Source organism: Aquila chrysaetos, chromosome 3 (assembly GCF_900496995.4).
Source record: "Aquila chrysaetos chrysaetos chromosome 3, bAquChr1.4, whole genome shotgun sequence".
Lineage (NCBI taxonomy): Eukaryota > Metazoa > Chordata > Aves > Accipitriformes > Accipitridae > Aquila > Aquila chrysaetos.
This window is the reverse complement of record NC_044006.1, coordinates 69,283,444-69,306,853: the sequence shown is the minus strand read 5'-3', so window position 1 is coordinate 69,306,853 and position 23,410 is coordinate 69,283,444. Positions and strand designations below refer to the sequence as shown.

The window sequence follows — 23,410 nt, the reverse complement described above, 5'->3', positions numbered from 1 at the left end:
ATTTTCTCTTTTTCTATATGCCACAACTAATGCAACAGTGTACAGTATAAAAACCCTTAATGTCATTTTCAAGTACCTCAGACTATATCTGTAATTGATGTATCTAGCAAAACTGAAGTGTTTTAAAACAATACAAATTTTCCCATTTGGTAACATTTGCAAAGCAGTTAGCAAAGCATACATGAAGGCTATGATAGAGTATTATGGAGATATGAACATTTTCTGAACTCGAGTGCTTGTGATAGCACTGTCAGCTCTCAAAACTTGCACAGGTATTTCGTAACTACAAAAACGTATTGCCACTACATGGAATAGGTTTTTACAGAGCAGTGCAATGCTATTGTGCAAACCTAGTGAACACCACAAGAGGGAGCCCTTCCCCAAGGTAATGTTTTGAAATAAAGTACATTCGATTTTTGTCAAGTTGCAGTTACAGATGTTTCTGAAGCCTTCACACCAACTGTGGTAAATCTTGGTTTAGTTCAGTCATGTCTACCCCAGCGTAAGCTTTGCAATATACAATCTTGGAAACACCAAGATGCTGAATTTACTTCCTTGATAGCCATTACTACTGGACTTATATGAATTATACTGTGCATGCATAAAGTGGTACTTTCAAAAGATTATCACATTAAAAATCAAAACAACATGGTCACTGGAAAGTTCAAAGGCCTTCCTATGTGATAACTACTTTCTCCAGCAGATTTCTAATTAACTCATGTTTTCTCAAGTACTGTAGCAACTCTGACAGAGTGAAAATTTCTGAATTGGTTATTATAATTTTCACTCTGTAATATTTTATTGTAGCTTTTTCCAAATTCAATTCAGACAGAAGGAAGGATTATTTTCCACTAAATATTTTTTTTCCCCATGTTTGGGAGTAAAGAATATAAATCTGTCTGAGCAGCTAAATCTGTGTGAAAAATAAGAATTAGCTAGAGTTTTTTTCTTCCATGTAGGAGACATACCAAATTAGCAATCCCCCATGACGTGTGACAAAACATATCATAGAAGAACTCAACTAGAAAGAACCTCTAAAGTCATGTAGTCTGATCTGCTGCTTAAAACTGCTAAACTGCAGGTGCAATCAGGTTGCTCAGGGCTTTAGCCAGCTGAGTTTTGGAAAACTTCCACGGATTTAGATCTCCCAGTCTCTCTGGACAACCCTTCCCCAGTGTTCAACCATCCCCACTGGGAAGAATTGTTGCTTCATGTCCTACAAACATTGCTGCTTGCCTCTCACTGCATGTTCCAGAGAAGAAGCTGGCTCTACACAAACCCCTCACCAGTTGCAAATCCAGCTGTGCCCTGGCTTTCCTAATTTCACACCAGGATATTAATCCAGGTGATATTTCAATACCTCTCCTGGGTAGTTCATCCCTACTTCTACCTTCTGTACACTTCCTTTTTGCTTTTGAGCTCAGGAGTTCCCCATTAAGCCAAGTCAACCTCCTATTACACCTGCTCATTTTCTTGCACACTGAGGTGCACATTACAGTGCTTAAAGGTTATCCTTGAAAGTAAGCATCTCTCCTGGCTTCCTTTGCCTTCGGGGCATTCTCCAGTAAGGTCCCACATACACATTTCCTGAAGATGACAAAGTCTATTCTCTCAAAATCTAAGGTCTTTATTCTACTATTTTCCTTCCTCACTTTTCTCAGGTCTTAAACTACTTTGTCACCAGTCAGGGTCACCACTGACCACCACACCTACAGTCAACTCTTCCTTCTTCATGGGTTTAAAAAAAAAAAAAAAGCCTTTACTGTCCAGATAACACAAAAAATACTCAACTAGTTTCAGAAAGATGACAGACAATACACATTATTTCCTGTCTTCACCTATTCATGTTTAATTTGTTGTAAACTACTTTAATCTCAAAAAAAAAAAAACAAACCACATGCCAAAAAAACTTGCAAGTTAGGGATCTGGAAATTAATGAATTTGTTATCTGTGAGTATTATAAGACATTTAGCAAAAAGGGTATGTTTTTCTGAGAAAAATCCTCCAAAGGCCAATTACCCTCTCTTCACAAGAACAGAAAAAGGACAGCACAGTTAACTTGTAAATTATGTGTTCCAGATTAAATAATACCTTCACTATGTGAAACAATTTATCTTCTTTCTCCAGCCAAATCTACTAAAGAATGTCCTGTTTCCACCAGTTATTTCCCTTAGACACATAGAATTATCCAAATTATTTTCAAATATTAGTATCCATTATACATGCCAGTCGTAAGCATGTTAACCAATATTGGAAAGCCTAAGAAACTCACTCTGGCAGACATCAAGGCATCATCGCTGCAAGCACAAGTAATATTTTTTTCTTGCATCTTGCTTTCCTTGAAATAGCTTATTTTTATTGCGCCTCTTTACCACACTTGATACACTTATATTCTATAATTTTCCTTGTTTACAAATCAATCACTAACAGTTGAATTTAACTATCTAATCCCAACTGCTCATAGCTAGCAAGTTTCTTAAATTTCTTATTTTTGAGAATAAATTTACTTGTATCATCATAAAGAGACAGGCTTATGAATCTTGCATTAACACATGAGGAAGAAGTTTGAACAGTGTGTTTTCAAGTTAGCTTCTAGTAGCTCTGATTCTACATTAATATTCAAACCAAAGCAAATTTGGTTTAATTCCATCAAGTCTGCATAATTCTTAAAAAAAAAAAAACAAAACAAAACAACAAACACCAGAACAGTTAAGACCGACTTTTGTGATATATCACACAACAGCAAAACCAACTAGCCAATAACATATTAACAATTCAATTAGCATCTTAAATGAAAACGGAGTTATTTTGAAAATAATAACATATCTGTGCATGTATAATGAAGACATCCATTTTAATTACATTATGCTGAGTACTAACCATGAATTAGTGAGCCATTTAACCACTGAATATAGTAGTTTTGTGGAAAAGAAAGCAGGATCTCATTGCTGATTATTGAGAAAGGTAGAAGCAGGACTGCACCAGCTGAAACTGCTAGAGTGAAGGTGCTCAAGAACAGCCTGAAATTTAAAGAAATGTACCACTGTTACCACCAACATGCTCTGAACAGGGGGAAAAAAAAGTAGTTAGCCTACCTATTAATCAGTGTCTCAAGGCAACACATTCTTACATTGTAAAGGGGCAGGAGAAACTGTGATTTCCACAATATTTCACTTCCAAAATGCAAATTTCAAATACCAAGTTACAGAATCCAGTAAAAATAGCTCATTTTTACCAACTACCACAATTATTCTCTTGGGACTTGTATGCATTCTATTCCAATGTCATACACAGGTTAAATTATTGGAGTTCATAGAGTGTCTCTTCATAAGTCTCCTATTTTAGTTTTCATTTCCCACATACGCACTCAGAATGAAAAAAACTTCTATTTCTATATTCTTACTACAGTTTTTAAAAGCAGAGCTTTTTTATACCTAAAAAGTGAGTACAATTACACATAAACAGATATTTTAACACCAAACTGGAAAAAAAAAAAACCATTGCTTTTCTTTCACAATGTAGTTACTCGAATATCATCTCATAGCTTGGGGTTTTCTGATAGCTGTAAAGTCAATACAGAGAAATTGTCAGAATTATTTAAAATATTTACGCTTATTCTTTTTAGATCCCAAATACAACTTATATCAAATGTCATCTTGTGGCACTAAAAACCAACTGTGTTCTTCAAAAAAAAATAACACCAACAAAAATGTTCTGACAGAACTAACTCAATGCTAGAATAAAATCAGAAATAATTCTGAAAATTGCATGACAAAAAAGATAAACTTAAATAGGTCATTCCAACAACACAAATGTCAGTAAGTTGTTCACGGAGATCTTACTTTTCCTTAACAGTCTACAAATCAATTTTTCATTCACACAATACTTAACTTAGAGAAGAAAGTCTGGGTGACTAATTTTATTTAAAAAAAAAAATTTTTTATATATATATATGTGTGTGTGTGTGTGTGTTTTTGTTGTTGGTTTCTGAGGTATTTTTTTTCTCTTATTTAAGGTTAAGTATTCTAAGCCAGAATTGTGAAACCTAACAGACTGCAGCCTTTCAAGGTGCTACAGCAGTTTGGCTTTGTTTTCTCCTCCCACCCACCGCTTAAGTCCTGACAATTATGCTATGCAAAGAAATATCCATCTGCATATGTTTGACAGTTATTGCTTTTTGGAAAATAACATACACACTTAAGGAACAAGAAAGCTTAGGCTGAAAGAACAAGAAGCATTTTATATTTATAACACTACTTTTAATGAAAGGCAATTACTCTGATAGAAGTGCTAATCTTGTCTTACACTGTTTTTGCATGAAGAACACAGTATTTACAATTGATATTTGTTGTGCTTTCAAGTTAAACTGGAAAATAGATGCAGGGGGGATAACAGTTAACAAGACAAATTTTACTCTCTGAATATTGAAAAATTCAGAACCAGGCTAAGATCACAGCTGCTATGGAAATCATTCTATCTAGAAGGGCCTTCACGGTAGTCTTAAAAGCACAGGAGATGCTTCTCTACTTGAGAGGGAAGAGCTTCATAGCATTTAAAAGTATGTATTTTTCTATAGATCTGAAGTAGACCTTGTGGCAAATAAGTTCAAATTCATTAAAAAATTCTGGTACCAGACACTACTGTGAGAAGCATGCCTAAGATTTACATCATCTTTGTACATCTTTCAAGCTTGCCACAAATGCACAACTGAAAGCGAACAGCTTGCAATGTACTCGGCACTTTCCCAGGGTACAAGACAAATCAATAAAATACTCATGAGCTCTCCTTCCAAGAGGATGACAGTACCACCATGGAAGAGCTAAGAACATTGTAATAAGCAAGTAGCAAGCCCACAGTTTAGTAAATCATGTAACTGAGGGCAGCAACAGCTCACAGATGTTCTGTAAATCTTCAGACATATTTAAATATAAGAGATTAATATCTAGCTTTACAAAGGAACAGGAAGAGGAGAGAGAGCTGCTGGCAGACCAGCAAGTCTGGCAAGTGCTTGTCTTCCATTTGTTATTCTTTAAGTTTTTTTTAAGATGATCAAATATAGATCTCTACTTCAGGGTGAGCTAACTTTCTTTCCAGGATCCATTGCCTCCCTTGATAGGGCTTCCATTGACTGCAGTGGGAACTTAAAACACCTACCTCCCATATAAACACCTACATTTTAGAGACCTAAATTTAGGTGCAGGTCTTGCACTGAATTCCACCTCTTGCATCAGGTCCTCATGCAATATTCTGGCCAACTTTATGCCTACCAGGAAAACCATAGGTGAAAAAAAGCCCAGAAACCAAACTGCCTTGCCTCTTGTCATGCCTTTCATAATACTAGGTGTCACTTGATCAAATCTTTTTCCTCTGCCCTCTAGCAAACTATTGGCTGTCATACTTAAAACAGACTGTTATTTATTTGGAAGCATACAAGATTCATATCATAATAATATACTGAGAAACAAAAGTTCTGCAAAAATGAGCTATACATACGATATTCTGTTAACAATGGCATCTTCATCCTCTTGCTCATCTGAAAATTAAATTACAGCAGATTATATTCAATACTTAGTCATCTTTCCTCAGGCTAAAATATATATACATAGGAATAATTAATTTACAATTAAAATCTAGAATTACTAAAACAATTTATCAGCATCAATATTTTAAGAACATTCCTAACAAAAATGAATACTCTTTTTTTTTTTTTCTTGCTTGCCTTAAACTCTTTTCAATCAATGTAACTACAAAGTTATTCCACTTTATTTAAATATAGAGATCAAAGTTTCTTGGAAGCATCTTCCAGAAGGCTCTGCAGTTAACAAGCTTTCAGACTACTACCAGCATGGCTGCTGCTAGGAACTGTGCTTTGGGGACCTCTGAAACCACAGAGAGCACACAAGCTACAGGGAAGTCTTAGGGTCCATACTAACTACTACTATAAAATGCTAAAGAGACGTTTCATTTTCAGTATAAATGTATTTTTAAAAACAAGAAAGTATACCCAGAACAGTACTGACCGCCACTCAGTTGCTTCCCCTTACTCATCCCACCTCCCTACTCCTGGTATTGGGGGGAGGCAGGGAAGGAGAGTAGTTGTTGTTGTTGTTTGTTTTGGATTTAAGATACCATGGCTTCCCTTCTGGTATTTCACATTTTAGACCATTTTTGTTCACTTATTCTTCAATTAATATTCCAATTTTTTGAAATATTATCAACGTTTAACTCAGAGGTCAATCACTAATACATCCTTCATTTAGTCTTTACATCCTTCTCTACATACATCTATACACAAATGTATGCATTTCTACATTTGAAATAATTTTGAAGTCAGCTTTCTTTTAAGTCTCCCAAGTTTTCCATGAGAAGTAACTCAAATTTATTTTAAAATCTAAGAATAAATAAAGCCAGGTGTTTCAAGTTTAAGTCATGCACACACTTGAAATAAACATGTAGCCACTAACATCATGCTATTTTGAAATTCTTCTGTGAAAGTACATTGGGTTATTGTTTCTCTTTTTTTTTTTTAATGAGAATCTCATGGTGTTTTGAGAGACTAAGTCAAGGTCTCTTATGAATCGTTTTGGCTAAAGAGCTTGTTGTAGAAACAGCAAACAATTTGTCCTGAAAGAATTCCAGATGGGTTAACTCTTCAAACATGTCTCATCAGGAAGAGCCTAGCAGGCTACAAAGTTTGCCTAACTAAATGCTCATAAAGCTTTCATAAAGTCAGGACAGCTGCAGAGCAGTTCCTCTCAGTAGCTGATAAGATCAGCTGCCAAAAAGGTAGTAAAAGTGTCTTTACATCCAATAGAGTTTGCCAAACCAGTTTCCCTTCCCTGTTCTTCCCTATCTCCAAACGGTAGCAGCTTTGTAGTCTCCAAAATACGTATCAGGATCAGAAGACAGTATCCGCCTTACTCACTTTTTAAACTATTTCCTATGTCTAAAGAGGTGCACTTTTTTTTTTTTAAAGGTATTACATTTCTTAAAGAGTTTACTTTTTTAAACATGAACCCATCTATGAAAGCAGCTCTGTAACAACACAGGTCACTATAGCTCAATAAACAGTTTCCATCAAAGTTCAAAGTGCCAAGATCATCATGCATAAGAATGCTTCTCCAGCATGACTGACTGAGCATTACCAAGCACCAAGGTCCCAGATGAACTGTCAGGAGTCAAAGATTCTGCCATTTTATGCTTTATGCTACTGTCTTTACAAGAAATATAGAAGAAAATTACAGGGGTTCCTACAGACTAGTTTCAGACAGACAATGTTTCTGAAGGAAAAAAAAAAAAAGTATTATCTCAAGGAATAAGACTTCAGTGGTGAGGTCATAAGGAACAGGTTAAGAACACTGAAATAACTCTATCTGAGCAAAGCAGGATTTTTTGAAGAAATCCGCTACTTCCCTTCTGTATTACCGGCAACCTTTTCACTTTACCAGCTAAAGCTCTGAACTTGATTTTGGTGCTAGAACACAGCCTGAAGGTACTTATTCTGGAAAAGCTGACGTGAAAGGAGAACAACAGGATCTAAAGGCAAGGGAGGCAGAAGAGTCTACTTGACATTCTCCCCTTTCTTTCCTCTCAAAACAGTTAAAAATTTAGGCTGCCACAGAGCCACAACAGAACCAGTGATTGTGGCCATCCACACCACCTTGAAAACAGCCACCCATTCTCACTCAATTACAGAGTGCCAGCTACAGTACTCACTGATCCTTTTCTGAGATGCTTCAGTGCACTCCCTCCCTTGGTTAGTGATATTAGAAGGCATGTTAAAGGGTCTGAGAAGTGCCAGAGCAGGCACAAGGGAGGTGATGGAAACGCGTGGCTCAGGGACAAAGGGAGCAGATAGAGGGCAAGGCAGCAGCATAAACAATTAGATCAGTCCAGGCTGCCATAGACCAGCAGCCTGAGAAACACTTTTGGTCAGAGATCTAGTTCTTCTGCTTTCTTTGTGAAGGCAGAGAGGAAAAGAATCACCTATTCATTTGAAAAGCAAAATTATTTTTTAATACATTAAATCTTTGCTTACCTGCTTTCCTTTTGTATCTTGTGATTATGAAGTAGGAAACTATGTAGAGAACAGCAAACAGGAGAAAACAGATCTGGAAGAAAAAATATTGTATTTATTAGGTTGTGAAGAAATGCCTGGATTATAAGAATAATAAACAGAAAATCCAGTATCAACAACTTAAAATTGAATTCAGGTCAACAAAAATGTATTCTATGTAAATGTCAACAATGTTTTGTTTTATAGCTTATTAATAGAAAGTTAAGCCAGTAACAACAGTTTAATTACAGTAACAGGTATTGGATCAATTTTATGGCCAGCAAGTTTTACTCTAAAATTAAGAAAAAAGCCTTATTTACAGTGCACTTTTTTGTTTGAGGGAGGGCTGGGTGGGGTGGGTTGTTTTTTGAAGTTTGAATCCACTTGAGTTGTAAAAACTGTCACGCTTTGCATCCCCTTCACATGTAACCTAAGGGTAACTGTATTTTATACAATGGGCTCTTGAAGATCAATTTTGGAGTAAGCTATCAACATATGTGGAAAGAAGAAAGCAGTTACGTTTACTATTTCCAAGATGTCTTGAATCAAACAAATTCCAGGCAGCAACACACATAAGAGAGACTCATTGGCCTACAGTGGATGTCCAAGCATGAGCTAGTCTAACACGATGTTCCCCTTACAGTCAGAAGCCAAGGGCACAATTTCCCTCCTCATAAGGTAGGTAGCTTATTTAGGTCAGATGATGCAAGTCATGCTGGGCTCAACGTACAAGTTGTTTCTAAGATTTAGCACTAGAATGTCGATACAATAAGGTAAGACCACAACACCTACAAATATGTTGGAAATCTTGGAGGAAAGGAATTGAACAGCAAGACAGTTTTAACCCTCCAAGCCTTTGTGGGAAACAAAGAGAAAAGAGAAAAACACCACTTTATTTGCTCCTGAAAGAGGCATCAGTGGCTCAATGCTGCTTCCTTAATCTTGTTTGTTGATACCCATTAAAAACATGATTCAGTCAGAAATGAAACAAGAACAAAGCATGCCATTCCATGATGCAGTATCCCTTAGCCTTCCCTAATGCCTGAGCAGTCACAGTGAACAGTGCGATATACCAGCAGTGTATTCTGCTTCATGTCAGCTTGCAGGAAACAGAATACCTGCACACCACAGGCTGAGAAGCTACCTGAAACAGCCCAAACTGTTAAGCTTCTTTTCCTTGTGCACAATACTAGTAGCCACCTCGTAAGTCTTAACACACAGCAGTTAACCAACTCAATCAGGCAAAACTGTTGTAACAGTTGCTACTATTAAAGTGAGTTTGCCCTACTACCTGTACAAGGGTTGTTTGTTGGGTTTTTTTTTGTTTTGGTGGGGGGTTTTTTGTTTTTGTTTTTTAATTGGCCCTGCAATTCATATTAACAACCTAAATGTGTTCTACTTCAATCTGAGCTTTAATCTCCTTTGTGATCTGAAATTGCAAAATTACTTCACTGGGCAGCAGCTGATATATTTCTTTAATCAATCATTTAAAGATTTGCTGCCTTTAAGAACTCACTTAAAATCAGGGGCAGAAAAGCTACCGTAAGTGAAAGGAAAAAGTGAAAGCGAACGTAGCGATCATAGCCCTTAAAAATTTACATCTAAATAAGCATATTACATCCAAATCAGCAGAATCAGAGGGGGAAACAATGTATCACTCAATCAGGGAAGACAGACTTTTTAAGAAACACTAATAAAAAGAAACTGGGAGAGTTATTTCTTTTGTGTAGTAAGACATTTTAGATAAAAAAAACCAAAGCATAGCCAAGTGTCTGAGCCTCGCATTTGGGTGCCTGCAACTGCCCTGCATGTCTCCCAGAAGTATTATGGTGCCATAGGTCTAAAAGTGGCAACTGAGCTCATTCTCTGTGCTGGCAATACACAGCAGTGATACCTGAAATACAGATGCTGAAAATTAGATTTCATAACTAGATCTCTGAATTCAAATATCTAACATGAGTGAGTTCACCAACTTTCCAGAGGATGCTTCAGAGAGGAAAAGGTTTTGATAAAGAATTTAATTAAATAAATAATTCTATTAATAAAGGATTTTATTAAGATTTAATAAAAAATATGCTTGGATATTTTTGAATCAGGAAGAAAAAAAGAAACTGAGATGACCTTTGGGTTTTCAGAGTACTCTGACACAGCTTGTCCTGTCAGTATTGGAAAACACAATGCCAGTGCTGAAAGAGTTCTTCTCTAAGTTTCCAGTTCCTCTGAAAACTAGACCAAGGCTACGGATTAGAGACATCTAATTTTAGGCATCCACTTTTGAAAATCAGGTATCACGTATACAAGGTCAGTAAAATTCTTCAAAAATCTGTCAGACCCAAATAACACTGTCCCTGCGTAAAATAAAGATATAGTTAAGCTCATTTTTGGTTTAATTTTAATTAAGAGAAGAATAAAAATTACTGCAATCTTGTTTTTATCTTCAAATAAAATAGACGACCTTTATTCTATCTGTGATAGCAAGGTTACAATGAAAATGTAGGTCTGTACTTATAAGGTCCCACTGAGATAACTGAGGTATTCTGAGGGCACAGCAGATGAAAGCTGTCCAGTAACACGAACTGTCAAATGTTGTATTTCTAGTTTTAGATGACAGCTACTTTGCAACTCAGCAATAAGGTGTAACTATATATCTTGGTGTAATTGTCCCTCTACTTCTCTCAGAATTGAGAGCAACAAATATTTACAAAGTTGTTTATTACTGAAAAATCACATAATCTTAAAATGATCAACAAGAAAAGAAATAAGTAAATTCTAATCAGTGAAAGCTTTAACATCTTAACAAAAGAGAGTTCAGAAATTAAAAGTCCTTCATAGTGACCAAAACAACTCAATAAGCAAACTCAGAAATATTACTTCAGTCTCAATTTATACTTAGTGAAACCTATGATCCTGAAGTGTTTCTCACCATGCATTCTGAATAGCTTTCCAAAGGGAGTAGCAAAAGCCAGCATCCTAACTATTTTTAGAGTGGAACTCAGTTAAGTTGGGGAAAAGGAATGTGTTGCCCATGATAGCGAAGAATAGACTCCACTGTCCTGTCACACTGCAGTCCTGGGTTCTTACTCCTCATACTGCTCTTTGTTTGAGGATATTTTTGTACTGAAAAAAAAAAGAAATACAGCCCTTGCTTGTACTTGTTCTAGCTTTGGTTCATGCTTCTCAGTTAGGAATGACTGGGCTTGTATGCAGTACTCCAGGTACTAACAGCATTAAGCCTTTCTTTCTGTACTGAAAATACTTCAACACCTTCACCTGGGAATCACACTAGTAACTTAGCATTATCCTCCAATTGCTGAATCCATCCACACTGTCCTCCTCAATTGCTTCCAGCAAAGCAGCTCTCAAGTTACAGTAGAAACTTGTTTTCAGGGTTGAAGTTCATCACCATGGCTTTTTTTTTTTTCCTTTTAAAACCACACCTTAATTTCATACTACAGCTATTATTTTGGGATAATCGAGTCCTTTCTGCACCAAGTTCTAACCCTCCTTTGTATTGACTACATCTCCTAAAGAATTGGTTTTGTGCTAACAACATAATGTTTTACTTCATTTTCATCTAAGTTGAGCAAGACTACTCTTAATACTGATACCTCAGGAAACTGAGTAGCAGTTCCCCCCCCCAAATGCAACACCTATTGTCATGTACATTACAGCCATTCTTATTCACTTTACACTACAAAGACGCACTGACGCTAGTTTAAGAAATACCTTCCAATGCATTTACTGAATACAGCCCTTGGCAAACGCAAAAGGAACAGTCTACCAATAGTCATGTGGTTTCAGAAAATACAGTTCTTAACAACTCCTAATTGACTATCTTAAAAAAAAAAAAAAAACAAAACAAAACACCACAACTTAGAAGGGGGCAAATTCACATATACATATGTTCATAGTACCCTAAATAATCTGTCAACTTTCAACTCTAATTACTTAAAAAGCATAGGTAGTCATACTGAAAAAGGGCACTAATCAAAAAAGAACACCACACATAAAGCTATACTGATATATTCAGTGAAAGAAAAGCCTAATTCATTAAAGTCCATCTTTTCTTCAGAAAACTATTATATGTGACAGTATTGGAGCCAATATTGGAATACAGCGTTAAATCCAAATCATACAGCAAGCTATGTTTTCAAACAAAAAGCAGTGTTTTATGCCATCACCCATCTCTACAATAAGAGCTGACAAATGTTAAGGATGCTGCAAATGCAGCAAATCTAGGACAAGCTATATTCCTCATAACCCCAAGTTCCCTGCAAGGAGTTTTTCACAGGAGCTCAAATGAAGCTCTTCCAGGTTTGACTTCAGGGACAGTGAAGACACTGTGTAGAGAACCTATACAACTGTGATGACTACAGATTTCTGACATTCCTTGATAGTGTCAATTTCAAGAAAAAAAAAAAAAAAAAAAAAACACAAAACCACACAACAAATAATAACTTCCAATCTTAAAATTTATTTCCTTAAATTCATTCCAACTTTACAGAAGGGCAAAGTAGTTGTGGATCTGTTGCCATAAGACTGCTCCTAGGAAGCTACTTTAAACCCAACTATGGTACATCCTCAGATTACAGGGGAAATACACTCGGTCTATGTTTGACCAGCTGCATCAAAACATAAAGGAAATTAAGAGGAGTCTGAGAATTTTATATGGTTATAGCCAAACAGTCAAGCAAAGCAATTCTTAATAATTTGTAATGTCTTTTTTTGTGTTCCTCCCTCCACACCACTCAGTAACTGAAAACAAAACGCATGGATTCTATGCTACATCTAGGGGCTCCCTTTAATAGGTGGCACATTAAGAAGTCTCCAAATCTCAAGCATAGAATTCATTCACATCGCTTTGCATGGACTAAATACAACCCCTGGTAGGACAAGCAAAAGAAGCCTGTCTTCCCCTGGAGTTCTTAATCTTCATTTGTGAAAGGAAGTGCTTTATGCTCCTGCTTAGATTACACACTAGACATGCCAAGAGAGGCTACTTCTGGACATGCACTGCACTACGTTCTTAGGTATCTTGTATCCAACTCTTCCATAGAGTCATACTTTTGGATCTGTCATCCAAGTATGATCCAAGTCATACTTCTGGATCTATACCAGACAGTTCCCAGCTCCTGCGGAAACAGAGCTGGAGATAAACTGCAAACATTTCAGTTCATAACTATGTGCGTCTAAGGGGCTGGCACTGAAGAGTCTAGCATTAAACATAAGCAATAAAGGTCTGAACTAATGCAAATTACATTGTACTTATCCCACTGACAGTTACTAAAGATCAGCTGACACTGATTTGTCTGTGTGGATGGTCCTTAAAACTTTGGCATTGAAATTCATGCCTCAGATTGGCAAAGCATCATCTTCAGTTGCAAATACTAGAGCTACACTTTCATGCTAAGAAAGAACATGCTCAAAATGCACAAGGTACAACCACCTTTCACAATTGTAATTCATGTGTGTGTGCATGTGCATTAAAAGCTGCATTTTTGTGTACAGAAAGATGGACAGCTTCCATTTACATAGCATGGTATTCTTCCAACTGTTGTGCAGGAAATACAACTATAGTTTATACTAGGAAAAAAGCATACAGTTGTGTTGTCCAGTAATTGTTCAATAACCTGACAATCAGTGTGCCCTGGCAGTAAACACTCTAAAGAGCATCCTGGGCTATATTACCAGAAGCAAAGCCAATAATCATGGGAAGTAATTATCCCTCTCTAGTCAGCATTCATCAGGAAACATGTAGTTGGTGCATCCAGTTTTGAGCCTCCAATATAGAAAAGACATTGGTAATCGCAGCAAGTAAGACCACCAAGATGGTCAAGAGGGTGGAACACTTGCCTGGTGCAGACAGGTTGAAGGTCCTCAGCTTGTTCAGCCTGAGGACAACAAGGCTTCAGGAGGACCTGATAGCAGCTTGCCAGTGCCTATGAGGAGGTCATTAAGAAGGCAGAGCTGGGCTCCTGACAGTGGTGCACGGTGGGAGGATGAGACTGGAGGTAAGGAGAAATCCCCTCCATGAGGAGAGCCAAGCAGTGGAACCAGTTGCCCAGCAAGGTTGTATGTACAGTCTCCATCCCTGGAGGTTTCGAAGCCCAAAGTAACCTAGTCTGACATCATAGCTGACCCTCCTTTAAGCAGGAGGCTGGGGACCAGTCAGCCTTCTTTTCTACCATCCTGAATAAATTAGCACCATTAGAAACTTCATCACGTCATAAGTTACACCCTTCTCCAGGTCACTTAGGAATGCAATTGAAAGCATTAGTGTAAGCACAGGCCCCTGTAGGGCTGTGTCAGGGATGTCCTCCCACTATGAAAAAGCTGGACATCTTGCAGAACAACAACTTTTAGCAGTAAGGAACCACCACAGAACTCCTTTGCAAAAAGAAGTCAGAGACCTTAGTAATGTTCTTTGATTTAACACCCTTCCAAGCATGAAACACAGGTTCAAGATTTCCACTTAAAAGCATCAAAGCAGACAAGTGATCATTTCCTCCCACTTGACTGCATACTATCTTTTAGAATAGGGAGAGTAAAACAGTCAAGAAGTAAACAGCATTTTACTATGCTATGTATGAAATGAAAGATCAAGAAGCCCCAAAAACCTAAGGAATAAGGGAAGGAAGGAAATAACTTCATTTTAAAGTGGCTGCATCAGTATTAAAACAAAAAAAATTACTGCTACTACATCTACCAGCATTTCTATGCAAAAGATATGCCAAAAAAGAGCAGCTACAGACATAATGAAGAGTATCTCCCCTTCTTGCTGTTACTTTACAGAACGTGTCCTCTCCCCTAAATAGAAAAAACAGCATAGAGAAAAGAGGAGGCAGAGATCACTCTGGGAAACACCACCCTGTAGAATACGTACAAGCACATGTTTAAGAGTTGAAAACAGAACTGTCAGTGTTTTGCTTGACTGTGATTACTACCTACAGAAAAGTACTAGTGTTGCACTTCTGGGTTTTAATTTCTATAATAGAAAACAACTAAGCATAGCATTGTACACCTACCTCTTAGTGCTCTCATGCTGCTGAAGTATTTTAATGTGCATTAAAATGCCACACAGCAACTAAAAAGCTTCCTCCTACTGTCCCACTTGGCAACTACTTTTGTTTACTCCTGGAAAGGATGGCAGGAATAAACAGCAAGAAAATACAGGTAGAGACAAGCAGTTCTGCTCAGTCTGCTTCTAATAACTCCATTATGCCATTGACATCTAAAAGGGAAACAAGGTGTTCCACCTGTTTTGGATGTGTCAACAGTAAGTTACCTATAGCAAACTATGCAAGCTAAAGAAAATGTTAGCTATGGTCTCACTTTGACCTTGGCATTCATAATATCATCTGCTTTGGACATCTCATTTTTCTCAAAATGCGGTACTAACTATTTATTCTTAAAAACTCTGCACTCTGTGGTTAGATTAAGTTCACTCTAATCCAGCCAGCCTTTTACACTTAGCACGACACATTAAATTCAAGCTTATGAGAAAATGTCAAATGCGTCTTATGACTACAGATTATTTTTACTCATTAACACAACCCTCCACACCTATGATTTCTCCCACATGTATGGTCTCCTCTCGGGACTCCTCCCTGGCTTAAGACATGTGCAAGAAGTTGACCCACTTTCTTTTGTTGCTTCCTACATCATAAAGAAATCATAAGTGGTTCAGAGGCTGAGTGCCTAGACTTGCTCATCTAGGAAAAAATTCCAGGATCTAACAGAAAGTACAAAACATCCAAAAACATATTCTGTGTGCTAGAAATACTGCTCAGCTGAAGATGAAAAACAGCCTCTATAGCCCTTTAGAAGGCAGCTTCCTCATGTCATTCACTTAAAACTACCTTCACATTAACTTCACCAGCAGCAGAGCCCCACTTCAAAATAATGAAGGAATTCAAATCAATACATGAATTTGTTAGCTTTTACATTCCCTTTTATATACTTAATGGGAATGTATTTATGTTGCTGGGTAAAGGGAAAAAAAAAATGATACCTCCATGACCCTTAGTAATAGGCCCAAGATACCTTTGTTCAGGGTACTGTATTCTATACCCAGTAATACACTCAAAACCCCTCAAAAAATGACTACAAGTCATTTTTCTTTGACCTGTATGGGCTACAGCAATGCCATTAAAATCAGATTCAAGAATATTTTTCATTAGTGCAAGATTTAAAAACGCCCTCTAGAATTAACACCAATAGCACCAACTTAGATCATGCTAACAATCTGCCACTGAATAAAGGTATTATTCAACATTTTACAGCCAGGCTATTAATAATCTGTTATATTAAAACTTCACAGAGTTATTCCATTCAAAATTCCTTTCTGAAAAATACCTCAAAAGTCTCATTAATACAAACTCAGTAAACAATTTATTTAAGACAGCTTCTTTGGCTAATACTCATTTCCAGGGCAAGATGCTTAACTAAGACAACAGAGCTAATCAATTTTCTCCTCTAACCCATAAAAATCCTCCTCCTTTTCTTCTCACACATACTTACTGTAGAATTTTTAAGTAGCACATCTTTTTTTTCACCCCCACTCCCAAAACACAAACATATTTAACTGCAATACTTGGATGCTTTCATAATTCTCACCTATTATGCAGACTCTCTACTGGACATAAGTTATCACAGTCTTAAACTCAGCAAATATTTTAGACATGTTGCTATTGTCACATTCAACACAAACTCATCAGCATCAATTCTTACCATCAGCTAAATATGTTAAAAATAGAAAGTATAGTTAGGTAATGGAAAAAAATGGGATAGTCAAGGCATAACAGACACTTAAAATCAACAGTAAAACTGTGAAGCACCACATTTTGCTGCCAATTGTGAAGCCTAACACTGGAAACCACACCACTGTAAGCCAAGAAGGTGGGGGGGGGGGGCAGAAATCACACACATATACTGCTTCTAGCCTCTCTGTATTAAACTCAGCCACACACAGACTGCAATGCCATCTATACTGTGCTGCGTAGAGCACACATGATATGGAAGGAGGAACTGAAACAAAGTTCTGTAGAGTATTTTCCAGTTAATCAAAATTTTAAAAGCCAAGTTATTATCAAAGTGTTCAAATATTCAAACAGTACAAAGCACTGGACTCTTTCTTGGAACCATGTTGATGGTAGTTAGAAACAACTTTTAATATATTCAGCTAATCAACAAACCAGAAACCTCTGTGTGGGAAGCAGCTCAGCAACACTACAATACATATTCAACACCAAGCTGATGAAATGTCAACGTGAGTTTTGTCACCATCTTCATGAGAGTAAACTGAGCCTCAAAGAGCAACAGATGAAAGCTGCTTAAAGTATGAAGCAGTTTCACTTGTCACATGAATGACTAATAAGGGGTTTACAGCAGTAACTTATTCCAGGTCACCTCTACCTAGCTGTACACTTACCTTTTCAAGTGATGCAACAACCCTGGCTGTTAATTATTATATGCATAAAAACTTAAACTACAATCATAACTTTCAAAGTCTCTCCTGTTCTTGCATCATAAGTTATGTAAATTCTTGCACATTCATGTTAGCAAGAAGTCAGCGTCCCTAGTCATTTGACAGTACATGTTTACAGGAAAGCTTCAGCGGTTTTCAAGGTAAGGGGGAGGGCATGAAAAGAGTAGAGACTATCGCAGAACTTAAGACTTCCTCAACAAGAGTTATCACTGCTCTCCTAAATAAGGATAAATACCAAATTAAATAGGGGAGGGTGAAGGACAGTAAAGGAGAAAGCACTGCAGTTTAAAAAACAACAACAACAAAATCACTTACTTAACCTTCAAATAAAAGCAGTAAGCTTATACTGAATTAAATGTTTTCTTTGGATAGTCTTCCTTAACCCAAATTTCCATCTGTGTCACCAGAACTGAAGTCTCACTTTCTTATAACTTCACTGGCAACATGCTTCAGATTCTCTCTCTGTTCTGACATTAACACCATTCCCTCTGCTGCTCTGCTCTCCACTTCACCCACCCCTCAACATATCTGAAAACACTTCTTTCTGGAGGGTCTTATGCTTACAAATTCAATCACACCCAGCAACCCTACATCACAGCAAAGATTGAGACATTCATTACAACCCTACGATCTCCCTGTTACATCCTGCCATCTTATCCAGTCCATCTACTACATGACCAGTTATCCAAACAAAACCCAAGATGGATGTGCTTGTCTGTGGCCTTGTAATCAACAGCTGGTTTTGTTTGCTGTCAGTTCTTTCACTTTTCATTAGACTTTCTCAAATCTAATTTACACCTTAATCTAAATTTTCTTAACAGGTGTCTGTACCTTCCATGAAGTATGTCACCCTTCTGGTCAACTGCTACCACAAAGAAATAAACCTGTATTCAAAAGGAATTATTTTGAACTGTAACTAATAGCAACCTTTTACACTTCAGCCTTTCATGCTTATTTTATGTAAACAGAGAGAGTGGAACTCTCCAAAAGTTGTTCCTGTTTTGGGAATAAGCATCTCTCTATTCACTTGTCTATGCCAAGTGTTTAGAGATGCCTATTCATTCCAGATGGATCCACCAGTGCTGATCCTCAGGACCAGCAGCCAGAAAATGATTCATCACTTCTTAAAGTTCCGTAGAGCACCCATGTTTACAAGTAAAGGTGTATTTTTAAGGTGACAGGAAGATGCCAACATTTTGTATATGTAATTATGGTAAATGTGCACCAATCTTTCAGCCTTATATCTCATGCCACTACCACAAATACTCCTTTATTCAGTTCAAATTCTTTTCCAAAACATTAAAAAAAATAAAAAGCAGCAATACTGAGAAGCCTAGACAAAGCTATTTTTGACATACAAGAAGCCATTTAAGATATAAATTACTCCTCAAGTTTTCAGAATATGGATAAAAAAATTGAAAGGCACCAATTTTACTCAATAGAAGATGAACCTGCATAAACATTCAAACAAAAACATTTCAGTATTTGTAGTAAGTTTGTTCTTAAAAATCACCCATTCTTCTATTCAGCATTTTCTTCCTGGCCCACTATCAGGATGTCATCACTTCTGGCATAAAATAGGGTCTGTGAAGATTACAATTTTTGTCTGGGGCATAAATTTAAGGAAGAAAAAAACTTGTGACAGGAACAAGAGCACACTACCAACAGGAGTACAGTGCTCAAATCAGCTTTCTCATTTTACAGCCCTACAGGGGACAAATGCCAGCAGTAACCACAGTGCACTAGTTCATATAGAAGAACCCTGAACACCCCTCTGCCTGAAAAGAGGACAACAGGACAAAAGGTACAAAAAGAAACCAGAGAAGAAAACAAAGCCAGTGGTATTAGTGTGAAGTTGCAAACAAAAATCAAAGACATGGTACAGTTGCAACTACCTAAAAAGACCTTTCTAAACTGCTGGAAATTATTTTTAGATTCAGATTTACACACACACATTCTAAGTAACCATCATATCACCTGTAACAAAAAAAACCCACACCTCCACACCTTAATATTTAAAAATGGTATGGCTTAAAAAAAAAAAAAAAAAAAAGCCTTATTGTAGAGGGAATAGTATTAAGTAGAAAAACTAAGTTTCTCCGAATATCTAGCATCTGACACCTACACCCCTGAAAACATTTAGTCCTTCAAATGGAAGCATCTGACATCAATCATAAACCTACATATTACACCAGTTTCAGTGTCTGCCTGGACTTGCATGAAGCAATTAGAGTTATAATAGCACTTTTGCATTTGAACTTATTCTACCAGAACTGATTTTTTTCATAAACATATTAAATATAATTAAGTCATTTCCAAATATACTAAGTTTGTTCTTAAGCTTTCTAAGCAATAATTCTATGGTTACCAAATTGTTTTCTTCCGCAGCTTTCCCCACACTACAAATGCAAGCACAGTGTGTTTATTTTGCCAAGGAAACGTCATAACCTAGTGTATGTGTGTATTTGTAAAAACTCAAAATAATACATTTTGTAAATGGAAAAATAATATCAAAGTAGATCTAAATTTTAAAAATACAAACTAATATTGCAGAATAGAAGACTCAAACTGGAAAAAAAGGAGTGTAAGAATATTCTAAGAAGTAAAGCCAGGGGAACACAGAGACTGAACCATTGCACTTGCTTCAATTGTATTTGAAATAGTTCACAACAATACTAGCGGAAAACCCAACACTTTATAATTATGTTGTATAAACAGATATAATAACAGGACACAAGGGAAAAGCAGTTCCCTAAAAGCTTAAATATCCTCCATGGACATGCAAGATTTCAGCAAACTATAAATTAATCTAAAGAATCGAGAAAGGCAAGCTAATTAAGTGTACAGAAATAACAGATAGTATCAGACCACCACAGAACATTGTCTGGCCTTTCCAACTCTTGCATACGAATGCTGATCAAGTACAGAACACAGATGCTCTTCTATATTTTGTAACCAACTACAGCTGCTTTCCAGAGAGATGCCCCTTTTAGTTAGAACCGAGTATGACTCTGGCTTTATTGAAGTCAAGGCTCTCATTGACTTAGAGCAAACTCATGGCTGTGCCATGTCTCTTATACTGGGTCATCAGTCCCCAATCTCCATGCTTACTTCACTGAATCTGAATTTTAAAGTTTGTACAAGTCTGAAAGAGTCTGGGTGTTTTCAATAACTGTTCCAAACAACAGATCCTCAACACAGCAGATTCACATTTGAAGAGCCACACCAAAACTAGACTAGGGAGTTAACCTCCTATTAGTAAAAGATCATCCTCATGAAGCAACAAAATACAAGGCAGATTATTTTCTTGAAAAAAACAGGTGCCATACAGACACTCCAAACGAGGTCAAGAGTGAAAGGGCCTGAGTTAAATTAAGCATTAAATCACAGAGACAGTCACCTCAAAAGCAGATGAAGGGTTTATTTTAAAAAATAATCTTTTACTACCCTTGCTCAATCTATAAACATGTCAGAAACATTTGTCTTTTCAAGGCAGAATTAGAAGAAGTTGGCACCTACAGAAAGAGACAGGCACCACCAGCAGAAGGATAACAAGCCTTTAATTTTTGTTACGTAACACAACTTTATGGAAAACTTTGTAGCTTGCCAGTTCAGAGAATAAATGAAACAGAAATGAAGCATTACACTGAAGTTAAGCTTACTGTGCCCTTAGGACTCTACCAGAAAGCACAATCTAGAAATTCTCTATCTATTCAAAGAAAATGAAAAAAAAAATTGAAAAGGATTTTCTTTTCAACTACATCAACTTACTTTGATTTCTCTTCTCTCATGAATGTATCATTTTAGCTTCCAGTAAAGATTGTGCCACACAAGTAGGTCCCCAAAGACAATAATACCAGATTCCATAAATTTGACTTAGTTCTTAGAGGCATATAGAGGTCTCCTCCACTGTAATATTACACAACAAACATCAAATCCTTCTGTTAACTGCTCCACTACCCCCAGCCCACCTGCAGCTGGAATGAAAGTCTCATGCATGTGTCAGAAAGTGGAATATGTTCCCTCCTCCAGCTGAGGGGCTGATGATTATACCCACTACCCACACAACAACTATTTGCATATTTAAGAAATTGTATTCACCATGTAACTTCATGACCAGCAAGGGCAGGAATGATTAGGAGGGGATGTGAACATAATGGTACATGTAAGCGACATACTCTGTACACTTTGTTATGCTTAAACTAACCACAAGCGTAAACATACTTGCGATATGCTGCTGCAGCTATGCAAGAGCCACAAGAAGGTTGTATACTCAGCTGTGGATGGCAACAGTTTATGCACTCAAGAAGCCCTGTGGTCTTAAAACATAAATTAAAGACAAGATCACAACTGTACCAATGCATGATTTAAAAGGCAAAAGTGTTATTATTATCCCTACTGATTAAACCATAACATAGACAGCCTGTCATCAATACTGAATATGAAAGTACAGTTTCAAGAGCAAGAATATTCTGCCTCCACTGTCCAAATAAAGCAACACTGCACCTCTAAAATATGAGTTATTGTCCTATGTGATTTCTTATGGGGCTACACCAATAGGAAGAGTTACCAATTGCTCTAGAGGGGCTGAAAAAGCTTTAGAGAGGTAGCTGCAGTATAGATGAGTTAGTTCTTTAAGATTTAATAGACCTTCACTATTTGCAACAGTTCCTGGAGAGGCTGCACACAGCCATTCCTTCAGACTCAAAATTTGTGCATCCTACTAAGTTCAAAAGCACAATATGTAGCACACAATGTATCAGAACAAGACTCTGGTGGATATAAGTAGGAGATGATTAGCAAACAATGAAATACAAATGGAAAAAGGGTCACTGGGGAAAAGATGGATGCTAGCATCCAGGAGAGATGCATGGTTTGTGCATACACCTGTGTTTTCGTAGCACAAAGGAGATTAAGGTAATGCTTAAAGACCTCTTTACAAAAACATAGTTTTCTTTTCATGCCCCTCCACTGGTCACGGCTCTCATGACATACACAACATCCACTCACAGAAAAGAGACGGTCCAGAAAATCTCCTAAAGTAACAGTTCTCTTCATACAGACTTGTTCTGCACTCTTCAGAAAAAAATATCCCAGAAATACAACACTTCACCAGAAGAAAGAAGGTCTTAACATATGGATTCATAAAAAAAATAGAAAAGAAATTAACACACTAGGGATCCAAACAAGTCTCTGTTATCAAATAACCTAACCATAGGCCTACATAAATCAGTTAACAGTGGTATTTAATACTGTCTCCCAATACAGCTGAAAAATATTTAAAGCTAAATTATGAAATCATATTTTAACTCAAGAAATCCATTCTTATACAGCAGTAACCACAAAGAGAATGCAATTGCCAAGCTGAGATAGGATAGCACGTACACAGAAGACAACACTGCGTGTCTCCTATGCGCAGTATGTATTTCCTTCCTTGAACTGAAGCAGAAGAGAGACAAGCCCCATCAAAACAACTCTATCAGCTTTGAATAGTCCTGAAAACAATTACGAGGCAGTCAGAGAGGAAGCCACAACAGCTCTCTCCATCTGCACATAGGATATAGTGTTGCACTTGACTACAGAAGGTTGAGGAAGATGGGACAGCACAGGCACTGCTTATGTGCTCTGTACGGCTCCACTTGGAAAGCATGGGGCACGCAGCAGCACTGAGAACGACATGAGGGGTTGGGGAAAACACAAAGGTTACACACATCCATTGCAAACAGCGCAGCAAAAGACAGGAGGATCTTAGTAACACAAGCGATAACGCGAAATCACATGCATGCCTTACAGTAAGAAGGCTGCACTTAAAGGCTGAGGTGTTGAACACGTTGTAACACAGTGGACAGGATTACGTTCAGAAGCAC

The 23,410-nt window shown here is 37.1% G+C and overlaps 1 protein-coding gene across 1 annotated transcript in view; it reads right to left on the bottom strand.

Annotated features, from left to right (window-relative positions):
• LMBR1 (limb development membrane protein 1) overlaps nucleotides 1-23,410 on the bottom strand; it is a 79,397-nt gene that overhangs the window by 55,185 nt on the left and 802 nt on the right. Inside the window, exons 2-4 of the mRNA XM_030008512.2 lie at nucleotides 8,039-8,111; nucleotides 5,494-5,533; nucleotides 2,881-3,020 (exon numbers count right to left, since the gene is read on the bottom strand). Coding sequence (XP_029864372.1) covers nucleotides 2,881-3,020; nucleotides 5,494-5,533; nucleotides 8,039-8,111 — 253 coding nt within the window. The remainder of the gene's footprint in view (nucleotides 1-2,880; nucleotides 3,021-5,493; nucleotides 5,534-8,038; nucleotides 8,112-23,410) is intronic.